At 34.7% G+C, this 22,280-nt stretch overlaps 1 protein-coding gene across 5 annotated transcripts in view; it reads right to left on the reverse strand.

Moving 5' to 3' along the window:
• The window catches only part of LRBA (LPS responsive beige-like anchor protein), a 755,230-nt gene that overhangs the window by 498,711 nt on the left and 234,239 nt on the right, over positions 1–22,280 (reverse strand). For all 5 annotated transcript variants that reach the window (XM_047717621.1, XM_047717620.1, XM_047717619.1 and 2 more), the window contains exon 34: positions 18,199–18,260. In XM_047717621.1, the coding sequence (XP_047573577.1) occupies positions 18,199–18,260 (62 nt within the window). The remainder of the gene's footprint in view (positions 1–18,198; positions 18,261–22,280) is intronic.

The following is a 22,280-nucleotide window of genomic DNA, read 5'->3' on the forward strand; positions in this document are numbered from 1 at the left end:
TTAGCACAAAGTCAGTAATCTGTTTCAAGTATTTTAACCATCATTATTTAAGTTCATTTGTGATTTTTCACAATCAGTTAATACAGCTTGAATCTTTAACTACTTTTTCTAACTCTCAGACTTCCTCTCATGCTCACAGGTCTCTAGTTCTTTCTTATAAGTCAACTGCTTTATTGCACATAAAATTAATTCTGAGCATTTCATACAGAACACCTACATTCACAATCTTGGTGTATTATAAGGATAAAACATTCACAGCAGCTCTCAGGCAAAAAATAGGTGACTATAATAGAAGCGTATCTTTTTATCTCCATGTAAACCACTACCCTATTGATTCTTACCTATTCATAATCAAAAGGTCATAAAGAATGATAATAATAAGTTCAAAGGCAATTTACATTCACTATTTTCTATAAGTTCTTTCTAAGGATGAGGTATAAACATATATAAAAATAAAAAGGAAGGGTAACATAATGATAGGTTGAAATATTAAATTTAAATTTAATATATAAATAAAAATAAACATAATAAAAAAAATTATAAACCCTAGTTGGACCATAATACATATAAACTGATCTTTAAAAAGCCAGTTGATCCAAAAGTCTATTTTTATTGGAAAAAATAAGGTTGGTTACAAAGAAATGGAATGATTTATTTATAGCATATCAAAGTTTCAACATTTAATTTAATACACTTGGAAAATCTGTTACCATGCAAGGAACTTTTAGCAGTTTGAAACAAATTGGTGAATATCTTTCTACTCAGTTATAGATTTGTTTCTTTCAGGAAATGTTGACATACAGGTATTAATACATGTAGGTAAGCACATCATTTGTCAGAGCTACCATCTATTCATATTTTTTGTTAGAACAAGATACAATGTCTGAATCGACGCTAAGTTTCTGAAGCTAGTGACTTAAAGGTGATAGAAATAAATCTACAAACAGAAGAAAATCTACAATGCACAAACTTGATTCTTCATGAGAACTAATCACTTGTAACTCTTTTAATGAGGTCTTTTGTGACCCAAAGTTAATCAGGTGAAAGGGTTTAATATGTATACACTTCTTTATAACAAGTAAATACAGAATAAGGGGTGCCTGGGGGCTCAGTGGGTTAAAGCCTCAGCCTTCGGCTTAGGTCATGATCTCAGAGTCCTGGGATCAAGCCCCACATCGGGCTCTCTGCTCAGCAGGAAGCCTGCTTCCTTCTCTCTCTCTGCCTGCCTCTCTGCCTACTTGTAATCTCTGTCTGTCAAATAAATAAATAAAATCTTAAAAAAAAAAAAAAAAGAATTCAGAGTCAGGGTTTGAAGCCTATGTATAAAGGCTGAAGTCTTTCACATTGTTCGAATTGAACAACTGAATACTTATTAAACAAATTATATCTGTTCTTTAAATACTTTTCAATACTTTAAATACTTTTCAATGAATCAAAACTCAATTTTGAGGGAAATTTTACCTAAATATGGTAAATACATTGATTTATTCAAAAATATCTATCAAATATTAACGTTATTATAACACTCTGAAGCATTACAGAATAAAATTAACAAGAAATCATTTCCTGACTTCAAGGAGTTTTTTCATTTAATGAAAGAAACAAAAATTGTACTATAGCATGACACTAACAGAGCTTTTGTAAATTTAACTCTTCTTTAGCACTCATCTTGGTAAACTGGAACTCTGAAACATAGTTAAATCCACTGTTGAGAGCATGTAAGCTAAGATCAGAAGATAAGTAAGAGTTAATAGGATTAGAATTATTTTTACTTTCCAATAAAAGTGAAGAAAACATATTAAAATAGAAGAAATATATTAAATGACTATTTTATTAAATAATATAGCACAGAGATTTTGGTAATATGCTCTCATGCCAAAATATCTATACATATCACAGATTGAGTTTTCAGATTGTATCAGAAGAAGAACAAATTCCACTCCCATCGATTAATTTAATGTTTGCTTTTAAATCTACCTGGATGAATGTGAACTACAGCATTCCAATATCTACTCAATTTTCAGGGTTAAGGATCCCAAGATAGATTCTTTTTGTTTACTGTCGCAAGAAAATGCCCTTACACATAAATTATACTTTATAAAACATGGAATTACTACAGAATTTCAGTGAAAAAGCCTGGCCTTATGTAGCAGGGTAATATCTTCACTCTTAATTCTTTAACCCTATTAACTCTTTAACAATGACTTTGTATTTTTATTACATCTAGGCTTTGATTGAAAGCTACCTCAAATCTTGGTTGTTTGGATGAATAAATGGATGACATGTAAAGAGAACCTGCCACTTATGATTAGGCTATGTAACTACAGTCTATTGCTAAAATTTTATTCATTTATTTGACAAATATTTACTGAAAATATATCTCATCAGAAACTATATCATATGACATTCACATAGATTAATTTCATTTTCTTTGAACCTCTTGGATCTCATTAAGTGCATACCAAAGTTCAGGTCTATAAATGACTCAATAATAATATATGTAATATCCTTAATATAAAATATATTCTGACCCCACTTTCAAGACTTTATGCTATATACTTGAATTTTATTATACAGTATAAATTACTAGAATATTGCCTAAAAATGTAATGTGATCCACTCACTCAACATAGGAAATAGCCATATAATCAACTGATGTCAAAATATTTGAATTTATCCTAAACCTGTACTAAAAAAAATTTGCTTTTATCCTAAAATACACAAACACACACACACGGAAACCTAGTTAAACTTAAGATGTTCTGGAAAGAATTACCAACTCTTATTATCATCACTTCTGAAGAAATAACATGTAAACTGGGAGTATGTCCAAATTACCTACAAAGGAGAGAGAAAAAATGACGACATAATTTCTTCTAAATGAAGCAAAAATAATCACAATGTCTCATGAATAACTAATTTTATGTATCCAGTGATTTTCTTTAGTCACTGTGATTGGAGAGGCAAAGAAAACAAAAACAGAGTACTAAAAAAAGAGACAATTCCTGCATTTATTCACTGTCTCACCCTTGATGCAACAGGAACTTTCCTCATGCTGCATTTTACAAAACTCATCCACATGTCCTATGGCCACAAAGAGGATTCTGTTTCAAACATGCTAATATTAGTCCCATTACACATTCAACAATATACAGTGCATATCTATTTTATACCACATGTGCACACACCCACACACATCTACTAAAGGCTCTGAGGGACCCTCTAGTAAAGACAGCTAATTAAATTCAAACAACATTTACTGAATTTTTTACCACTCTGCACTTCTTTCATAGAACACCCGTTATCACACAGTACACACATGCAGATTTGGTCCACTAGAAATTTTGGATGGTGAGAACTGATCAAACAAGCACCTGGCTACCACAAAACCAACCAAAGAAAACTATAGGTACTGAAAGAAGCAGAGGAAATGCTTTAAGAATTTTAATATTCATTGATCCTGATGAAATTATAAAACATAAATGGAACTAAAAAAAACTTTTACTGCAAGTCACAGTCACCTAAGATGAGCTACTCAAGGACAGAAATAAAATGGACATTAGATTAAATAAGGACTGACAGTCCCAAACTCTACTCCCTGCCCCTCTATTTTTGTGTTTCACTTCAAGTCCTTATAAACATATGTGTTGTATAACAATAAATCGTCTCTATCATTTGATTATATTTCTTTAACAGGAGGGGCTTATCTTAAAAGCATCTGATACATGTCTGCCAAAAAAGAGAATACCACAAGCAGGCCCAAATAGGAGGACTCAAGCAGATAAATTTACACAAAGCTCTGGAGAAAAGTGAGCAAGAAGATGGCAGTGCAATAGGACCCTAGGTTCACCTTGTCCCATGAACACAACTAGATAACTATCATATCAATCTTAATACCCCAGAAATTCATCTGAAGATGGACAGAACAAACTATACAACTAAAGGGAGAGAGAAGGCAACATGGAAGGAGGTAGGAAGTGCAAAGACATGGTTTAGGGGAGAAATGGATCACAGCAGCTGTGAAGGGGAGGTAGTTGTGGGCATGGAGACTGGCAAGAGAGAGGAGAACACACAGGGGAACAGACGGGCAAGAGAGAGGAGAACACACAGGGGAACACAAGAGGAGAACATTTCTCCAAAGACACTGGCTTGGAAAATGAGACGGGTTGAATTTGTAGAATCCCTACAACCAGTAGGGATCAAACCTTAAAGTTTCAAAGGTCAGCAAGCTTAGCCGCTCCTGGAGAAAAGTCAGGCAAGCAACACAAGAACAGACAAGCATATAAACAGGGATCTGTGGAAGCCCTGGGGCACAAAGTATGGAGATTATTCATTCTTCTCAGAAGTGTCCCTGAAAGGCAGCCTTCACACAGACACCTCTCCAGGAACAAATGAGGTAGATGGCACCATTTCCTTTCCCTGCTCCTCAGTAACACAGAGTCACCTTCAGGAAGAAGCATAACACCGATACTGGCTGACTACCTTGCTTATATCAAGCCCTAGCACCCTGTAGTCCAGTGGCACAGACTACTTCAGTCACACTTGCCTCAATTTCATGCAGCAGGCCCCTCCCACAGAAAACAAGCAAAAAACGCAAATAAAAAAAAAAAAAAACCAAAAAACCCCACACCATGCCTCCCAACCAGAGTTTCATGGGTTATTAACTCCAGTGGAGGTGGTGACAGGTCTCATTTCACAAGCAGGCCACAGCACACCTAGTTAAAACTCGCTCCACCCAGGCCAGGGTCCAAAAACACTGCTCACAGCAAGCAAGGACAGGCTCTGCGGACAAATGGCCTGAAGGATAAAGAGGTGGAACACAACAGAAGAGCACATGCAGCACACAGAGGAAACAGTTCCCAAAATGCCAGGTGCTGGCACTACATAACCTCTTTTTCATAAAGCCATCACTTTCAGGAACAGGAGACATAAATGGCTTTACCAACACACAGAAGGCAGCAAGTAATTAGACAAAATGCCAAAATGAAGAATTAACCCAAATGAAAAACACAATAAGGCCAGAGATTTAAGCAAAACAGATATAAGTGATGTATCTGACTGAGAATTTAAAGCAATGATACAATGATACTCAATGGGCTTGAAAAGACATCAGTGAGACCCTTATCCTACAGAATAAAAGAGTTTTAAAAGAATTAGAAATGAAGAGTGCAATAAACAAGATTACAAATATACTTGATGCAAGGAACAGAAGGCTAAAGAGGCAGAGGAACAAATTAGTGATCTGGAAACTGAACAAAAGAGAGAAAGAAGAATTATACAAAGTAAGACTTAGAGAACTCATCATAGTAACATTCATATTATAAAATCACAGAAGAAGAAGAGAAAAGGGGGCAGAAAATTTAAAGAAGTAATAGTTGAAAACTTCCCTCATCTGGGAAAGGAGACAGACACCCGGATCCAGGAGACACAGTGAATTCCCATCAAAATCCACGAAACAGGCCAACACTAAGACATACTGTAATTAAATCTGGAAAATCCAGTGTAAAGAAAAAATCTTAAAAGCAGCAAGACCGAAGAAGTCCTTACTTACAAGAGGAAAACCTATAAATAGGCAAGTTGGAGATTTTCACCAGAAATCTGACCAGCCAGAAGGGGGTGGTATGATAGATTGCAAGGTGCTCATGGAAAAATCTGCAGCCAACAATACTCTATCTAGCAAGGCGGTCATTCAGAATAGAAGGAGAGATAACAATTTTCCCAGACAAAAATTAAAGGAGTTTGTGACCACTAAACCAGCACTGCAGGAAATATGAAAGGGGACTCTTTGAATGGAAGAAAAGACCAAAACCAACAGTATAAAGGCAGGAAACACAAGAACAGTTGTACAAATGAGGAGCTCTGTAAAAATCAGTCAAGGAACTCACACACACAAAAAAGGATATAAATATAATAACACATACCTAAAACATGGGGAGATTAGAAAAGAATGGGTTCAGGTGCGCCTGAAAGCCTCTGGCTTCAGCTCAGGTCATGATCCCAGGGTCCTTGGGATTGAGCCCCACATCGGGCTCTCTGCTCAAGCAGGGAGCCTGTTTCCCCCCACCTCTCTGCCTACTTATGATCTCTGTCTGTCAAATAAATAAATAGAATCTTAAAAAAAAAAAAAAAAGAAAGAAAGAAAAGAATGGGTTCAAACACGAGTATCAATCAACTTAATATAGACTACTATTTAATATATATAAGCCAAATGGTAACCATATATCAAAACCACTAATAAACATGTAAAGGAGGAGGAGAAAGAAAACAAACATATCACTAAAGAAAATCAGCAAAATATGAAGAGACAAAGACAAGAAAGGATCAGAGCAAATCTCCAGAAACAACCACAAAAACAAAATGGCAATAAATCATATCTATCCATTAATCACTTTTAATGTAATGGAGTAAATGCTCCCATCAAAGGACATAGGATGTCAGGATGCATAAAAACAGAAGACCTATCTATGTGCTACCTAAGGAGCTTCATTATAAACTAAAGAACACCTGCAGATTGAAAGTGAGGGGATGGAAAAACATCTATCATGCAACTGGAGGTCAAAATAAAGTAAGAGTAATAATACATATATCAGAAAACCAGACTTTAAAAAAGATTATAATGAGAGACAAAGTAGGGCACAATAATAAAGAGGACAATGCAACAATAAGATATAACAATCATAACTATTTATCCAACATGAGAGCACACAATATATAAAACATTTAATAATAAAGGAACTAACTGTAATGCAATAATAATAAGGGACATTAACATCCCATGAACATCAATGGAAAGAACATCTAAACGGAAACACAACAAGGAAAAAAATGGCTCTGAATAACACAATGGACCAGATGTTTTAATAGACATATTCAGAATATTCCAAACTAAAACAGTAGAATACACATTCCCTTCAAGTGCACATGGAACATTCTCCAAAACAGAACACATACTAGATCACAAAACAGAACTCAACAATACAAGAAGACTGGTCATATCATTTACCTTTTCAGACCACAATGCTATGAAACTAAAAGTCACACAAGGAAAAAATCTGGAAAGACACAAATACATGGAGGTTAGACAAAATGTTACCTAAAAAATGAGTAAATCCAAGAAGAAATTTAAAAATACATGGAAAAAAAAATACAAATGAAAAAACACAGTGGTCCAAAACCTTTGGATGCAGCAAAAGTGGTACGAAGAGGGACAAAATAGCAATACAGGCCTACTCAAGAAGTGAGAAAAATATAAAATAAACAACCTAACCTTACACCCTCAGGAGCTAGAACAAGAACAATGCCTAAAGCCAACAGAAGGAAGGAAATAATAAAAATTAGAGCAGAAATAAATAACTGGAAACTAAAAAAAAACAATAGAACAGGTCAATGAAACCAGGAGCTGTTTTAAAAAAAAAATCAATAAAATTGATAATCTTCTAGCCAGACTTAACATAAAGAAAAGATAAAGGACCCAAATAAAATCACAAATAAGAAAGGAGAAATAACAACCAACACCACAGAAATACAAACAATAGTAAGAGATTATGAAAAACTATATGCCAACAAATTAGACAACCTAGAAGAAATGGATAAATTCCTAAAAACATTAATTACCAAAACTGAATCAAGAAGAAATAGAAAACTTGAACAGACTGAAAACCAGCAAAGAAACTGAATCATTAATCAAAAACTTCCAACAAACAAAAGTCCAGACCACAATGGTACAAAGACAAATTCTACCAAACATTAAAGAACATTCAACTATTATACCAAACATTCAAACTATTCCAAAAAATAAAAAAGGAAAATTTGCAAATTCATCCTATAAGGTCAGCAAAACCAAATAAGACACCACTGAAAAAGAGAAACTACAGGGCAACATCCCTGATGAACACAGATACAAAAATTCTCAATAAAATACTAGCAAATCCATGGAGGACAAGGGGAGATGGAGAGGGGAGTTGAGGGAAATTGGAAGGGGAGGTGAACCATGAGAGACTATGGACTTTGAAAAAACGATCTTGGAATTTTGAAGGGGTTGGGGGGTGGGAGGTTGGGGCACCAGGTGGTGGGTATTGTGGAGGCACAGATTGCATGGAGCACTGGGTGTGGTGCAAAAATAATGAATACTGTTATGCTGAAAAAATAAAAAAAATAAAAAAAAAAAATAAAAATAAAAAAAAAAAAAAAAAAAAATACTAGCAAATCAAACCAAACAATACATTAAAAAAATCGTTCACCATAATCAAGTGGGATTTATTCTTAGGTTGTGAGGGTAGTTAGGTATTCACCAATCAATCAATGTAATACTCACATTAATAAAAGAATAACCATATGATCATTTTTTTTAAAAAAAACATTTAACAAAGTACAACATCCATTCATGATAAAAACACTCACAACACAGGGTTAGAGGGAACATATCTCAACATAATGAAGGCAATATGAAAAAGCCACAGCTAATATACTCAGTGGGGAAAAACTGAAAGCTTTTCCTCTACTGTGAGGAACAAGACAGGGATGTCCACTCTCACCACTTTTATTCATTCAACATGTACTGGAAGTCCTAGCCACAGCAATCAGACAACAAAAAGAAACAAAGGCATCCAAATCATCAAGGAAGAAGTAAAACTTTCACTATTTGCTGATACTCAACATAGAAAACCAAAAGACTACCAAAACACTGCTCGAAGTGATACATGAATTCTGTAAAGTCACAGGATAAAAAATCAACATAGAGAAATCTGTAGCATTTCTATGAACCAATAATGAAGCAGCAGAAAGAGAAATTAAGGAATCACCCCATTTACAAGCACCAAACACAATAAGATACCCAGGAATAAACTTAACCAAAGAGGTGAAAAGCATACACTCTAAAAACTATGTAAGCCTAATGAAAGAAACTGAATGAGGACACAAAGAAATGGGAAAACATTCCATGCTCATGGATTGGAAGAAGAAATACTGTTAAAATGTCTATACTGCCCAAAAAAATCTATAGACTTAATGCAATCCCTATTAAAGTACCAACATCATTTTTCACAGAGCTAGAACAAACAATACAAAAATTTGTGTGGAACCAGAAAAAGACCTGGATAACCAAAGCAACCTTGAAAAAGAAAAACAAAGCTGGATGCATCACAATTCCAGGCTTAAAGTTACATTACAAAGCTGCAGTGATCAAGATAGTATGGTACTGGCACAAAAATAAACACAGAGATCAATGAAACGAACAGAAAACCCAGAGAGAAACCCACAACTATGCTAATATTCAACAAAGCAGAAAAGAATATCCAATGGGGAAAAAAACAGTCTCTTTAACAAATGGTACTGGGAAAACTGGATAGCAAATATGCAGAAGAGTGAAACTGGACCACTTTCATATACCAAGCACAAAAATAAATTCAAAATGGATAAAGACCTAAATGTGAGACCTGAAACCATAAAAATTCTAGAGAATACAGGCAGTAAGTTCTTTTACACTGACTGTAGCAACTTCCTTCTAGCAACTTCTGTCTCCTGAGGCAAGGGGAAACTAAAGTAAAAATAAACTATTGGGACTTCACAAAATAAAAAGCTTCTGCACAGCAAAGGAACAATCAACAAAACTACAAGTCACCTACAAAATGGAGAAGATATTGCAAATGACATATCTGATAAAGGGTTAGTATCCAAAATATATAAAGAATTTATATAACTCAACACTCAAAAAATAATTCAATTAAAAATTGGGCAGAGACATGAACAGACATTTCTCCAAAGAAAACATACAGATGGCCAAAATATACAATGAAAGGAAGCTTAATATCACTCATCACCAGGAAAATGCAAATCAAAACTACATGAAATATCACCTCACACTTGTCAGAATGGCTAAAATCAACAACACAAGAAATAGGAAGTGTTGGTGAGGATATGGAGAAAAGGTTCCCCTCTCATTTAATAATGATTAAATGATTACAGTGATGGGTTCCCCTCCTACACTCTTAGTGGCAATGCAAACTGGTGCAGCCGCTACGGAAAACAGTATGGAGGTTCCTCAAAAAATTAAAATAGAACTACCGTACAATTCTGCATTTGCTCTAGTAGGTATTTACCCAAAACAAACAAACAAACAAATAAAATACTTATTGGGACTCCTGGGTGGCTCAGTGGGTTAAGCCTCTGCCTTCGGCTCAGGTCATGATCTCAGGGTCCTGGGATCGAGCCCCGCATGGGGCTCTCTGCTCAGCAGGGAGCCTGCTTCCCCTCTCTCTCTGCCTGCCTCTCTGCCTACTTGTGATCTCTCTCTCTCTCTCTCTGTCAAATAAATGAATATTTTTTTAAAAAAATACTTATTCAAAAGGATACACATACTCCAATGTTTATAGAACTATCATCTGTAGTTGCCAAATTATGAAAAGATTCCAAATGTCCATGAACAAATGAATGGATAAAATGTGGGCTCTGTGTGTGTGCGTGTGTGCGTGTGTGTGTATGTGTGTGTGTGTGTGTGATGGAATATTACTCCACCATAAAAAGAATTAAATCTGCCATTTGTAACAACGTGGATGGAGCTAGAGTATTATGCTAAGCAAAACAAGTCAGTCAGAGAAAGACAAATACCTTATGATTTCACTCATATGTGGAATTAAAGGGAAAAAAAAAAAACAAGCAAAGGAGAGGTTTGAAAAGAGAAAGAGGCAAACAAGAAAAAGAGTCTTTTAACTATAGAGACCAAACCAATGGTACCGACAAGAGATGGGGGGAGGGGGGAGGTATTGGTTAAATAGGTGACAGGGGCTACGGAGGGCACTTGTTGTGATGAGCCACCATGTGTACGAAGTGTTCAATCACTGTACTGTACACCTGAACTAATATTATATTCTATGTTAACTAGTGGAACTTAAATAAGCAACTATAAAGTAAGTAAATAAATCAAGCTAGCAAAAAAGCAAGCAAGCAAGTTCTGTAAAAGAGACAGCATTTGAAATGAACCTAACAAATCCTAAAAATAAAACATCCTGAAACTATAGTCAACGGCCTCACCACACTGCTGTATAAAAGCTCCACAGTATAGGATTTCCTTATAGGAAAAAATATGCATACATTAAGAAGACATTTACATTTCCAATAAGCAACTTATACTCAAAATTCCAAAAAATAGGCAGAAGATATGAACAGACCCTTCTCCAATGAAGACATAAAAGTGGTTATCAGACACATGAAAAAATGTTCATCATCACTAGCCATCAGGGAGATTCAAATTAAAACCACATTGAGATACCACCTTACACAGTTAGAATGGCCAAAATTAGCAAGACAGGAAACAATACTTGTTGTAGAGGATGTGGAGAAAGGGGAACCCTCTTCCACTGTTGGTGGGAATGCAAGTTGGTGCAACCACTTGGAGAACAGTATGGAGCTTCCCTATGACCCTGCAATTGCTCTACTGGGTAATTACCCCAAAGATACACATGTAGTGAAAAGAAGGGCCATCTGTACCCCAATGTTTATAGCAGCAATGGCCACGGTCGCCACACTGTGGAAAGAACCAAGATGCCCTTCAACGGACGAATGGATAAGGAAGATGTGGTCCATATACACTATGAGTATTATGCCTCCATCAGAAAGGATGAATACCCAACTTTTGTGTCAACATGGACAGGACTGGAAGAGATTATGCTGAGTGAAATAAGTCAAGCAGAGAGAGTTAATTATCATATGGTTTCACTTACTTGTGGAGCATAACAAATAACATGGAGGACATAAGGAGATGGAGAGAAGAAGGGAATTGAGGGAAATTGGAAGGGGAGGTGAATCATGAGAGACTATGGACTCTGAAAACAACCTGAGGGTTTTGAAGGGGTGGGGGGTGGGAGGTTCGGGGAGCCAGGTGGTGGGTATTGGGGAGGGCACGTATTGCATGGAGCACTGGGTGTGGTGCAAAAACAATGAATTCTGTTACGCTGAAAAGAAATTTAAAAAAAAATTCCTACTCTGGCAAAAAGATTATCCTTTTTATAACTAGCTCAATTTTTTTCTTACAAAAAAAAAAAAAAAAGAACACTTTCTTAATACTGAATAGTGAATTTAAATGAAAAAAGTTTAAGCATACCCTAAATACAGCACACTCTGAGTATCCAAGCACCACAATTAAAAGAAGTAAATCTCCGGGGCGCCTGGGTGGCTCAGTGGGTTAAGCCGCTGCCTTCAGCTCAGGTCATGATCTCAGGGTCCTGGGATCGAGTCCCGCATCGGGCTCTCTGCTCAGCAGGGAGCCTGCTCCCTCCTCTCTCTCCGCCTGCCTCTCTCTCTACTTGTGATCTCTCTCTGTCAAATAAATAAATAAAATCTTTAAAAAAAAAAAAAAAAAAAAGAAGTAAATCTCCATTTATATTAAATTCTACAATCAGGGGCGCCTGGGTGGCTCAGTGGGTTAAGCCTCTGCCTTCGGCTCAGGTCATGATCTCAGAGTCCTGGGATCGAGCCGCACATCGGGCTCTCTGCTCAGCAGGGAGCCTGCTTCCTCCTCTCTCTCTCTGCCTGTTTCTCTGCATACTTGTGATCTCTATCTGTCAAATAAATAAAAATAAAATCTTTAAATAAAAAATTCTACAATCAGTAAAACTCAGTAACTTTAACAGAAGTCAAATCAGTAGAAAACAGGGATGGAGAATGATTGCAAAGCGGTACAGGGAACCTTCCAGACTGAAATGGTTATTACATCATTGTATATATGTCAAAATTCATCAAATTGTAAACTATGTGCATATATACTGTATATAAATTATACTTCAACAAGTTTTTTTTTTTTTAAAGAGGTAAAACTAAGCCAAATGACAATGAAAAGACAAAGACCCTATTTATAAATGAACACGACTACAGAACTGGGTTAGGACAAGATACCTGAAAATAAAAATGAACACTTAAGGGGTGCCTGGGTGGCTCAGTGGGTTAAAGCCTCTTCCTTCGGCTCAGGTCATGATCCCAGGGTCCTGGGATCGAGTCCCGCATCAGGCTCTCTGCCTGCCTCTCTGCCTACTTGTGATATCTCTGTTAAATAAATAAATAAAATCTTCTAAAAAAAAAATGAACACTTAAAACACACACAATAATATACAAGAAGTATGGGAATATTTCACAGTGAAAAAGACCAAAAGGCAAAGGCCCAAAATATGTTGACTTAAGACTATTGTTATCATTCAATTATTAATTACACAAATACATAAATATTTGGTTGAACTGTAATTATGCTGGATTTTGGAGATACGAAACAAAACACAGTGCTTGCCTTCAAGAAACTTATAGTCTACTGGAAGAGAAAGAAAAATCACAGGCAACTTAAACAATGAAAGGAATAACAGGCAGTGGGAGCTCTGGATGAACAACAGAGTTAGAGCCTTGGAGCAGAGAGGAGTCAAAGGAAGCTTTCCATTTCCAGAAAGACTGCCATGTAGCTGGAAGCTGGATTATTTATCTATAAATATTCACTAGGCAAATAAGTCACTCGGAGAAAGACAACTGTCATATGATCTCCCTGATATGAGGGAGAGGAGATGCAACATGGGGGTTTAAGGGAGTAGGAGAAGAGTAAATGAAACAAGATGGGATTGGGAGGTAGACAAACCATAAGTGACTCTTAATCTCACAAAACAAACTGAGGGTTGATGGGGGGAGGGGGGTTGGGGGGGGGTGGGGTTATGGACATTGGGGAGGTTATGTACTATGGTGAGTGCTGTGAAGTGTGTAAACCTGGTGATTCATAAACCTGTACCCCTGGGGATAAAAATATATGTTTATAAAAAATAAAATTTAAAAAATTTAAAAAATAAATAAAAAATTTAAAAAACCTCAATAGAAAATAAATAAATAAATAAATATTCACTAGGCAGCCATCATGTGCCAGGGACTGTGCTGAGGGCCAGGTATACTTTAACAGGCAAAACAGAAAGAGTTGTTACCTTCACAGGGCCTAGAATACAGACAGGGAAGCTGACAACAAAAAAGTAAAAAGTGCTACAGGTATACCTAAAATTGGTTGTACATCCTATGAGGAGTGCTAAAATGAGGATAAGCAAATGAAGATAAGCAAAAAGATACCAACTATAGATATGATGATCTGAGAAGAGGACAATTAAGCTCAGTTCTGAATGATGAGAAGTCAACCATTAGAGTCACCAAATTTGAAAGAGGGAAATTCTAGGGAAAGAAAAAGCATACACTAACAGACAAAATTATGATGGCACATTTGAGTAACTTGAAATAGTTCAGCGTAGTTTGAGAATATATAAATTGAGCATGAGACTACAAAAACAAAGTGGTAAGAAGTAAGGTCCAAGCAATAAGTGAGACCTGATAATGAAGGACACTTTTGCGCCACGGTATAGAGCTGGTTTGTTTTTCTTCTCCTGCCCCCACCTTGGTTTGTTTCAATTATCTACTTTACTCAAAATACTCATCACAACTACAAAAAGGAAAAGCTCATGAAATAAAAAGCCAAGAGCAATAACATTAATGTCACATATTTAGAAGAGACAAACTTAAAAAGGAGAAGAAAACCAGATTTAGAAAAAAATTAGAGGATACTGAAGGGAAAAAATATTTTACCATAAAAATTCAGGAAAAAAGATACCTCAAGTAGCAAAAATTCAACATAAAACTGCCATAAAGGAATCATAAAAATGGTAACATCTGGTTCTTATTATAATTTTTAAATTAATAATTAAGGGGTGTGGAAACACACACCTGAATCTAAAATGACCAAATCTTATCTCATAACCTTCATGTGAAAAAAAAAATTCCAAAATAGGAACAATCTACGTATTTTGATAAAACAATTTTTAAAGAAAAATCGGACTAATGGCATTTTAAATTATGTTTTGCTGCTAATTAATTACTCAGACAGGATGCTAGGCCAGACTACATGGTGCTTCTAGTTTTTCTATATACTCTATGCATTTCTGATAAATGGGAAAAGAATAGATGACCTGGCAGAAGGCTCAGACAATAATATGTGATTTACAGGACATGAATGCAGCTACCATAAGATTTATCTGACAGCCCTCTCCGATAGTGGACTGTTGAGTATCCGATGGAATGATTTCTAGTCTAGAAAGTCTACTACTGAGTAGCCATACACATTATTTATTTATTAGATGTTTGGGTTGAAACCATTTTTAAATGATGCACTTCACAATGCACAGTCATAAATTTAGCTTTAAACCCGAGAAGGGAGGTAGTGTTATTGGAATGTATGTCAGACTGAATTAGGATGAGCAAAGCAACGCTTTTATAAAGTGGCCTTGAATGCAATGTCAATTCTTTCAAAAATGATATTAATGTCAAATGAGCATGATACAAACACTACACAATGCTAGAATAATATTAGTTGAAATAGTTAGCATTTTCTTTAAATTCCTATAGATTTCTATAAGGTTTACACACATATACAACAAATAGTAGGCACTAGTAAGTTACATGCTTGTGAAAAACTAAATCTGAAGTGTAAATTAGAATTTGTTCAATTTTTTTCTAGGCATCAGAGGGTACAGTTTCCTGAAGAACGTATACAATCTTATTTTAAAGAAGCAAAAAGAATTTAAATCTACCTTTGAAGCTTAAGTAGCTCTTGAATTACTTTACATATATATGTGACTCAATATATGAATAAACCTAATTTAACAAATCTTCAGTATTTAACTTTACTCAAAAATGTAATGCTGAGTACGTTAAGAAAGCTTTCCTACTCTAAATAACAGGATTTTTGCCTTAACAATGTTAAATGTAAATGAGATAAAATATGAAATGTTGTCTAATCAACCTAATAATGAATAAGTGAATACTGAAAAATATAATCCTAGGTGAAGCCTCAAGAAAATATATAGTGATTTGTTTGGTCTTAACGACAGCAAAACAAATGTGTTCATTTCCACATTTCTTAAATTTAGGTCCTAATCTTTCTTTTGTAATAAAATGTGGCCAATTTAAACACCTTGTTAAAAAGAATGCAAAAAGAAAGTAAGTTCTGAATGGATTCAAAGAAAATAATCAGAACATGGCTGATTGTCATGAAATTAACACCAACTAATTTGTAAAGTTTTAAATCAAATTTGCAGATGTTAAGTTCATAAGCATATCCCATTATTTATGTGATTAAAAAGGAGTTTTTGACCTGATCTTTCGATCTCTGGCACTCAATCCTCTCCATCTCCCCTTAAAAAATTAATTAAAATTTTAGCAATATGCTAGCTTTTCACTTCCCACCCTATCTCATACTAAAAAAAATTATCAATCAAACTCAAGCCATCCCCACCCAGGATCTGCAAAATGTCGACTTCAAATTCAATTTCATATCTCTTAAGCTTTCATGTAGAAAAAGACAGTTCACTTCTTAACAAAATAAATCACTTTTGTGACTGCCAAGCTGACCTCTTTGAATTAGGAAAATTCAAAGTGAAAAATGTAATTATCACCCCGGAACAATCTGTATACATCTGGAGCTAATTCTAGCTTCATTTTTCACATCATTTTTCACACTGTGCTACATCTTATAGAGATGCCATGGAACTTTTGAAGAACTCATAAAAAATGGTAAGGACTTCAAATAACCAATAATGTATTTGATTTTATTCAAACAAAAATCTTGACAGTATCCGACTTTTGCAAGTTATTCTACTAAGTGATCTTCATATCCCATTTGATTAGATTAGTATTAAACAGCCCTGTGACATACATGATAAATAGGTGCTTTAAAACATGTCATTCTTCATCTTTTTAGCTTCTAACATTCAACTATGTAATATACTATCTGAAACAGCTTTGATATATCAAGAATATATTCAATTCTTCTGAACTAAAAAGCCGAACTTTGTTATCAAAATTCATCTATGAAACATTTATATCAGTATAAATAGTTTCATACTCTGTGAAGAAACAAATGCTTCTTAAAAGTAAGGATAATTTTGTATTGGTTTAAGAATGGCATATGGTAACTTAGATCCAAGAAATAAGCAATTATTTCAAATCAGATTAGTTAATGAAAAATTTTCTACATTAAGCTTTTTTAAAGGAATGGAGTTTTCTAAAGGAGATGATTAAATTATAAAAACATGATTCTTGCTAAATCTAAGAATAATAAGCTCACTAGAAACATAACCACTCCTCAAAAGTTCATTATAAAAATCCATTAAGTGTAATCTCTAGAAGTAATTGTTCTTATTGCACTTTATTGACAATGCATAGTATTGATTTTTCACACCTTCTATGATTCTTTAATTTGTATTCATGAAATGTCCATCAGCACAGTCTAAATAAATTTGGCAATATAAACGCTAAAATGAATAAATCGATGCAAAGAAACATTAATTTTTCATTATCCTTATTCGTCAGGCAAGTACACCACAAGAGTTGTAAATGAAGGTCAAAGGTTTTGAAATGGGTCAGAACCCTTGACCTCTAGACCAATACCCTTCCTATTAAAAAAGGCTATTTTAAAGTTTTAAGTAGCGGAATTTACTACCAGCAAGATATCATTTTTAAAAGACTACAAAGAAAACTCTCAGTAAAAACATTCATCTGTTTAATTGCAAAAGAGAAAAGAAAAACCATGATTTTTACATAAGTGTTCTAAAAATCATTAAAGTTTACATGAGGTATAAAATTTCTGAACACTGAAAGCAATTTTACTTTAGGAATTTATTCACTACATCTTATTATGATGGCTGCCATACTTTTGTTGATGTTTTCCCAAATCTACTCTGTATGTCAAAAATAATTAGCAATGACAAGAATTCAAAATTATTTATCACTCATTTTATAACCTATACACAAAAGGGAAGTAAACCCATTATTCCTAAGGGAGTCAGAGTGGCACTCCACAAGGTTTAGAAATAAATCTGTTTCTATAACCTTAATATATTCAGCAAAGAAATTTAGCCACCTCAAGATCATTCGCTCTAGACATTTTTTAATGTGATTCTAAAAACCTGTTTCTCATCTATCTGTTCTCTCTCAGCACTCACTACAAAATTATCTTTGTAGTCTTTGTTAATATCAAAGACAAGAAGTAATCCTTTTGCAATACAAATAAAATTATTTTAAAATTGCAAATTCAAACACTATTACAGCAAAAAATATCTACTAAAACAATTATAATTTCCTTATAATAAAGTCATGCGAGAATTTACTTTTAATCCAACATTTTTTCCTGTTACTCACCTGAGAACACAGTAGCATAACCAATTCCACAACCGAACTACTAGACTTCATGCAAACCAGACCTATTTTAAAGAGAATTTAAAAGAAAAATTACAGAGTAAAAAACAAATATGAGGGATTTGTTATACAACTTTATCCAAATTGGTTTTTAAAACTAAATTTAACATCTTGCTAAGAACAAACCCACACACATTCGATATTAGTAAACAGGTACACTGTAATTACTTTAAACTTGGCATCAAAACTACCACAATTTTATTTGTAAACTATTTCATTTCAGTATTCAATCTACTAAAACATTAGAACTCCATATATAATGACATTTCACAACACTGAGAAATGTGCACAACATATGCCATATTGATCAATATCATCTACATTTTGTTTTGGAGAGAGCTGATTGTTATACATGCAGAGAAGGGAAATGGCTCCCTGACCTTTGCTTTCTCCACCACACTCTCTCCCTTCAACCCTCTTGCTATCAATCAAGTTTCCATTTTGTTTCATGGCAGCAGACATCCCAAACACTCTTATTAGTACCTTGACCTGTGACCTCACACTAAACCTTAACAGAAGTGTAAGCATTCTGTTATATATTCTTGATTTCTTATAAATAAATTCATTTACATTTTCTCTTTTCTGTATCATTTGCGTTCACCAGAAATATCTCAGGAAGGAACTTCTAAACAATACATATCTAAAGACTTCCTTAGTTTTGGTTACCAACAAAATCTAAAAAAGTTCATTCAAAGAACACTTCATAACCAGTACGTTAAAAAAGCAATGCCCATAATTAAAAGCACTAAATTACTAAATTACATGACTAATAATCAGAAAAACTGTTATTTTTCATTCTATATTTTTCTAAGCAAACACAAGTTTAGAATCCAGGGCATAACAATAAAAATAATTCCTGGTGGACCCTTACACACCCTGCAGAATTTTCTTTCTTTCTTTCTTTCTTTCTTTCTTTCTTTCTTTCTTTCTTTCTTTCTTTCTTTCTTTCCATGAAAGCTCTTGGAGGCATCCTATCCCATCTTATTCCCTTTCTTTAATCTTCCAGCTCTGTAGTTCTTTTTCCTCACCTCTTTTAGTCATGCTGCCTCATACCAACTGATGGCACACACTACCATTCTGTAGCCTTATAAACAGCATTCACATTAAACAACCTATTTAATGTTGTTAACAACATTGTTGTTCTTGTTAAAAACAATAGGTTGTTCCCCTCTTCACTTTTTAGAAAAGAACCATTTTTCTCAATGTCTGAAAAAACGTGTAACATAGAAATAATGACAGTAATAGTGTCAGCACCAGCACAGAAATTAGCTACAGAGTATATACATGTTGCATTAAGAAAGCAGGTCATTGGGGCGCCTGGGTGGCTCAGTGGGTTAAGCCGCTGCCTTCGGCTCAGGTCATGATCCCAGGTCCTGGGTTCGAGCCCCACATCGGGCTTTCTGCTCGGCGGGGAGCCTGCTTCCTCCTCTCTCTCTCTGCCTGCCTCTCTGCCTACTTGTGATTTCTCTCTGTCAAATAAATAAATAAAAAAAAAAAAAAAAAAAATCTTAAAAAAAAAAAAAAGAAAGCAGGTCATTGACCAGACTAAATTACGGTTTCTGTAGAGCTGAAATGAGCATAGCTCTGCAGGCTAATACCAAGGCCAAATGGAAGGGCATAGCCAATAGTCCATCTCATCGCTGGTACAGCCCTCTGCTGGTCTGAAACCTTGTCACTTTACATAAAATGTAAACAACCAGAAAGTTCCATATACTTCCACTTCCAAAAAGTAAACTCAGATCTTTCTTTACTTAGGTCATGATTCCACTGCTCTATTCTAGAGAAACCAGAATTCCTACCAACTTTCCTTTCAACAGCAAAATATTTGGGCTCTGATCTGGCTCAGCCTTTTTTATCCACTCAGAAAAGAACAATAATGATAAAAAAAAAAAAAAAGGCCTTGGGCCATTTAACTCAATGATCAATGAGTTAAGTGTTAAGAGATAGTAAAATAAATAACATTCCATGGTTTGATTAGAACAGTTCATGCATTTTTTGGAATGGGGTTTTGTAGATTTGTAAAAGATGGGGAGGAGGGCCAAGGTAGATGGTATATTAAATTTTAAATGAGAAAGGGCTTTAGGGGACAAAAAAGACCTTATATTAGATCTCTAATAATAAGCTCCCTGTCTAAAAGGCAATAATACTGTAAACAAAAATATATAACCTTGGGCTCAAAGAAACAAGAAATATCACCAATAAAGGACTTGGTATCAGGCTGCACAACTTAATCATCTCTCTCCCTCTCTTTCTTTCTCTCTTTTGCCCTTGGGTGACACTGGTTCCAGGTATGAAAAAGGAAGAAATGAATTATAAACCAATAATCTGTCTTCGGACTCTAAGAATTATCCAAAGGAAGGCCCTAAAACAATACTTAAAGTTCTAAACTGCTGCAGAAGTATTAATTTTCATTTACACACACACACACACACACACACACACACACACACACACACACCCCCTATTATTGCCCCAGTTAGCAGAAAGCACACAAGACAGCCTCAGAGATCTGAGTAGGCTCTTAACCCAACTTCTCTAAAAGTCTCTCAGAATAACCATAGTGTTCATTTTGCTTGGTTTTATTTTTATTTTTTTTTAAGATTTTTTTTATTTATTTATTTGACAGAGAGAAATCACAAGTAAGCAGAGAGGCAGGCAGAGAGAGAGGAGGAAGCAGGCTCCCTGCTGAGCAGAAAGCCCGATGTGGGGCTCGACCTGAGCCGAAGGCAGTGGCTTAACCCACTGAGCCACCCAGGCGCCCCATTTTTAGTTTATTTTTTAAAGATATGCAATTTTAGTCCCTTCAAAAAAAGACAAACTCAGGATACCAAAGCCAAGAGCTTTATACTCATTTGGAATTTCATGACCAAAGAGGTCATGAAATTTTCTTCAAATTTCTTCACCCAAGACTATTTACCCCACCTCCATTATCACTGCTTTTCCTTACTGCTAAATTCAGAAATATTAAATTAAATTAAATATTAAATGATTTACCAGATATTAAGCTAGGAACATCTGAACCCACTGATCTGTCTAAACTTCAAGTAACGTGAAAAACAGTCTTGACCTTTTGCCACATGGAAAGTAAGAAGCCTTTTTAAAAATATATGTATTTTAAGTATGTATTTAAGTCAACTTGGTTTTTATATAAAAAGAGATGATTACGAACATTATTAGAAGCTTTAATAATAATTTAAGCATAATGCACTCAAATTCTTTTTCTCTATTTCTCTGGTTTTAAAGGTTATTTGTATATAACCTATATGAGCAAAGGCCTTTAGATTCAACTAACTGCTCTTCATCAATCTATAAATATGATATCTATCTTGTAAATACTAATTCCAAATTTCAGATAAACTTCTAATTGGTTCCACCTTATCATTAATTCTGGTCCTATTTCTTGAACTTACATCATCAAATGCAGTACTTTGGAAAAGGTGAATCATTCAAAATTTTGTTGAAAAGACGACAGTCATCTTCTTTGATCCAGAATTATAAAATATTTTCTTCTTTGGACTTTTAAACATGATTTAGAATGATGAATCCACTAATTTTTTTCATTTCTACATGAACTTTTATTTCCAATCATTTTCATGTAACACACTTGCCTTTTTTATTCACTTAGAAACTGTACCAAGTAAATTGTGCTGTGTAACTATCAAAGCCATGGAAGAACACTGTCACATACCTTTTTAGCAAAATAAGATGTTCCATGTTCTTGTCAGAAAACATTGCATAAATTTTGTACAATGAAGTCCTTTCTATAGAATGACATACTAAGAAAATCAATTTCCTTTTTGTCCACAGAAATATACTGTGCACTAATGAATTCTTGGGTTTGATAAAATTTGAGCGTTGCTCTCTGTCTCTTTAAATTCATCCTCAGATGGTCTAATAATTGTAAAATGTCTTCTTCTGTCAATTTTTCTCCTTATCATTAAGAGCAGAAAATAAGCAATTCTGAATTCCTAACAGAATTTGATAAAAGCTGAAAATAAGACCACAAAGATGGTATCCACGGATTT

This window comes from Lutra lutra, chromosome 2 (genome assembly GCF_902655055.1).
Source record: "Lutra lutra chromosome 2, mLutLut1.2, whole genome shotgun sequence".
Classification (NCBI taxonomy): domain Eukaryota; kingdom Metazoa; phylum Chordata; class Mammalia; order Carnivora; family Mustelidae; genus Lutra; species Lutra lutra.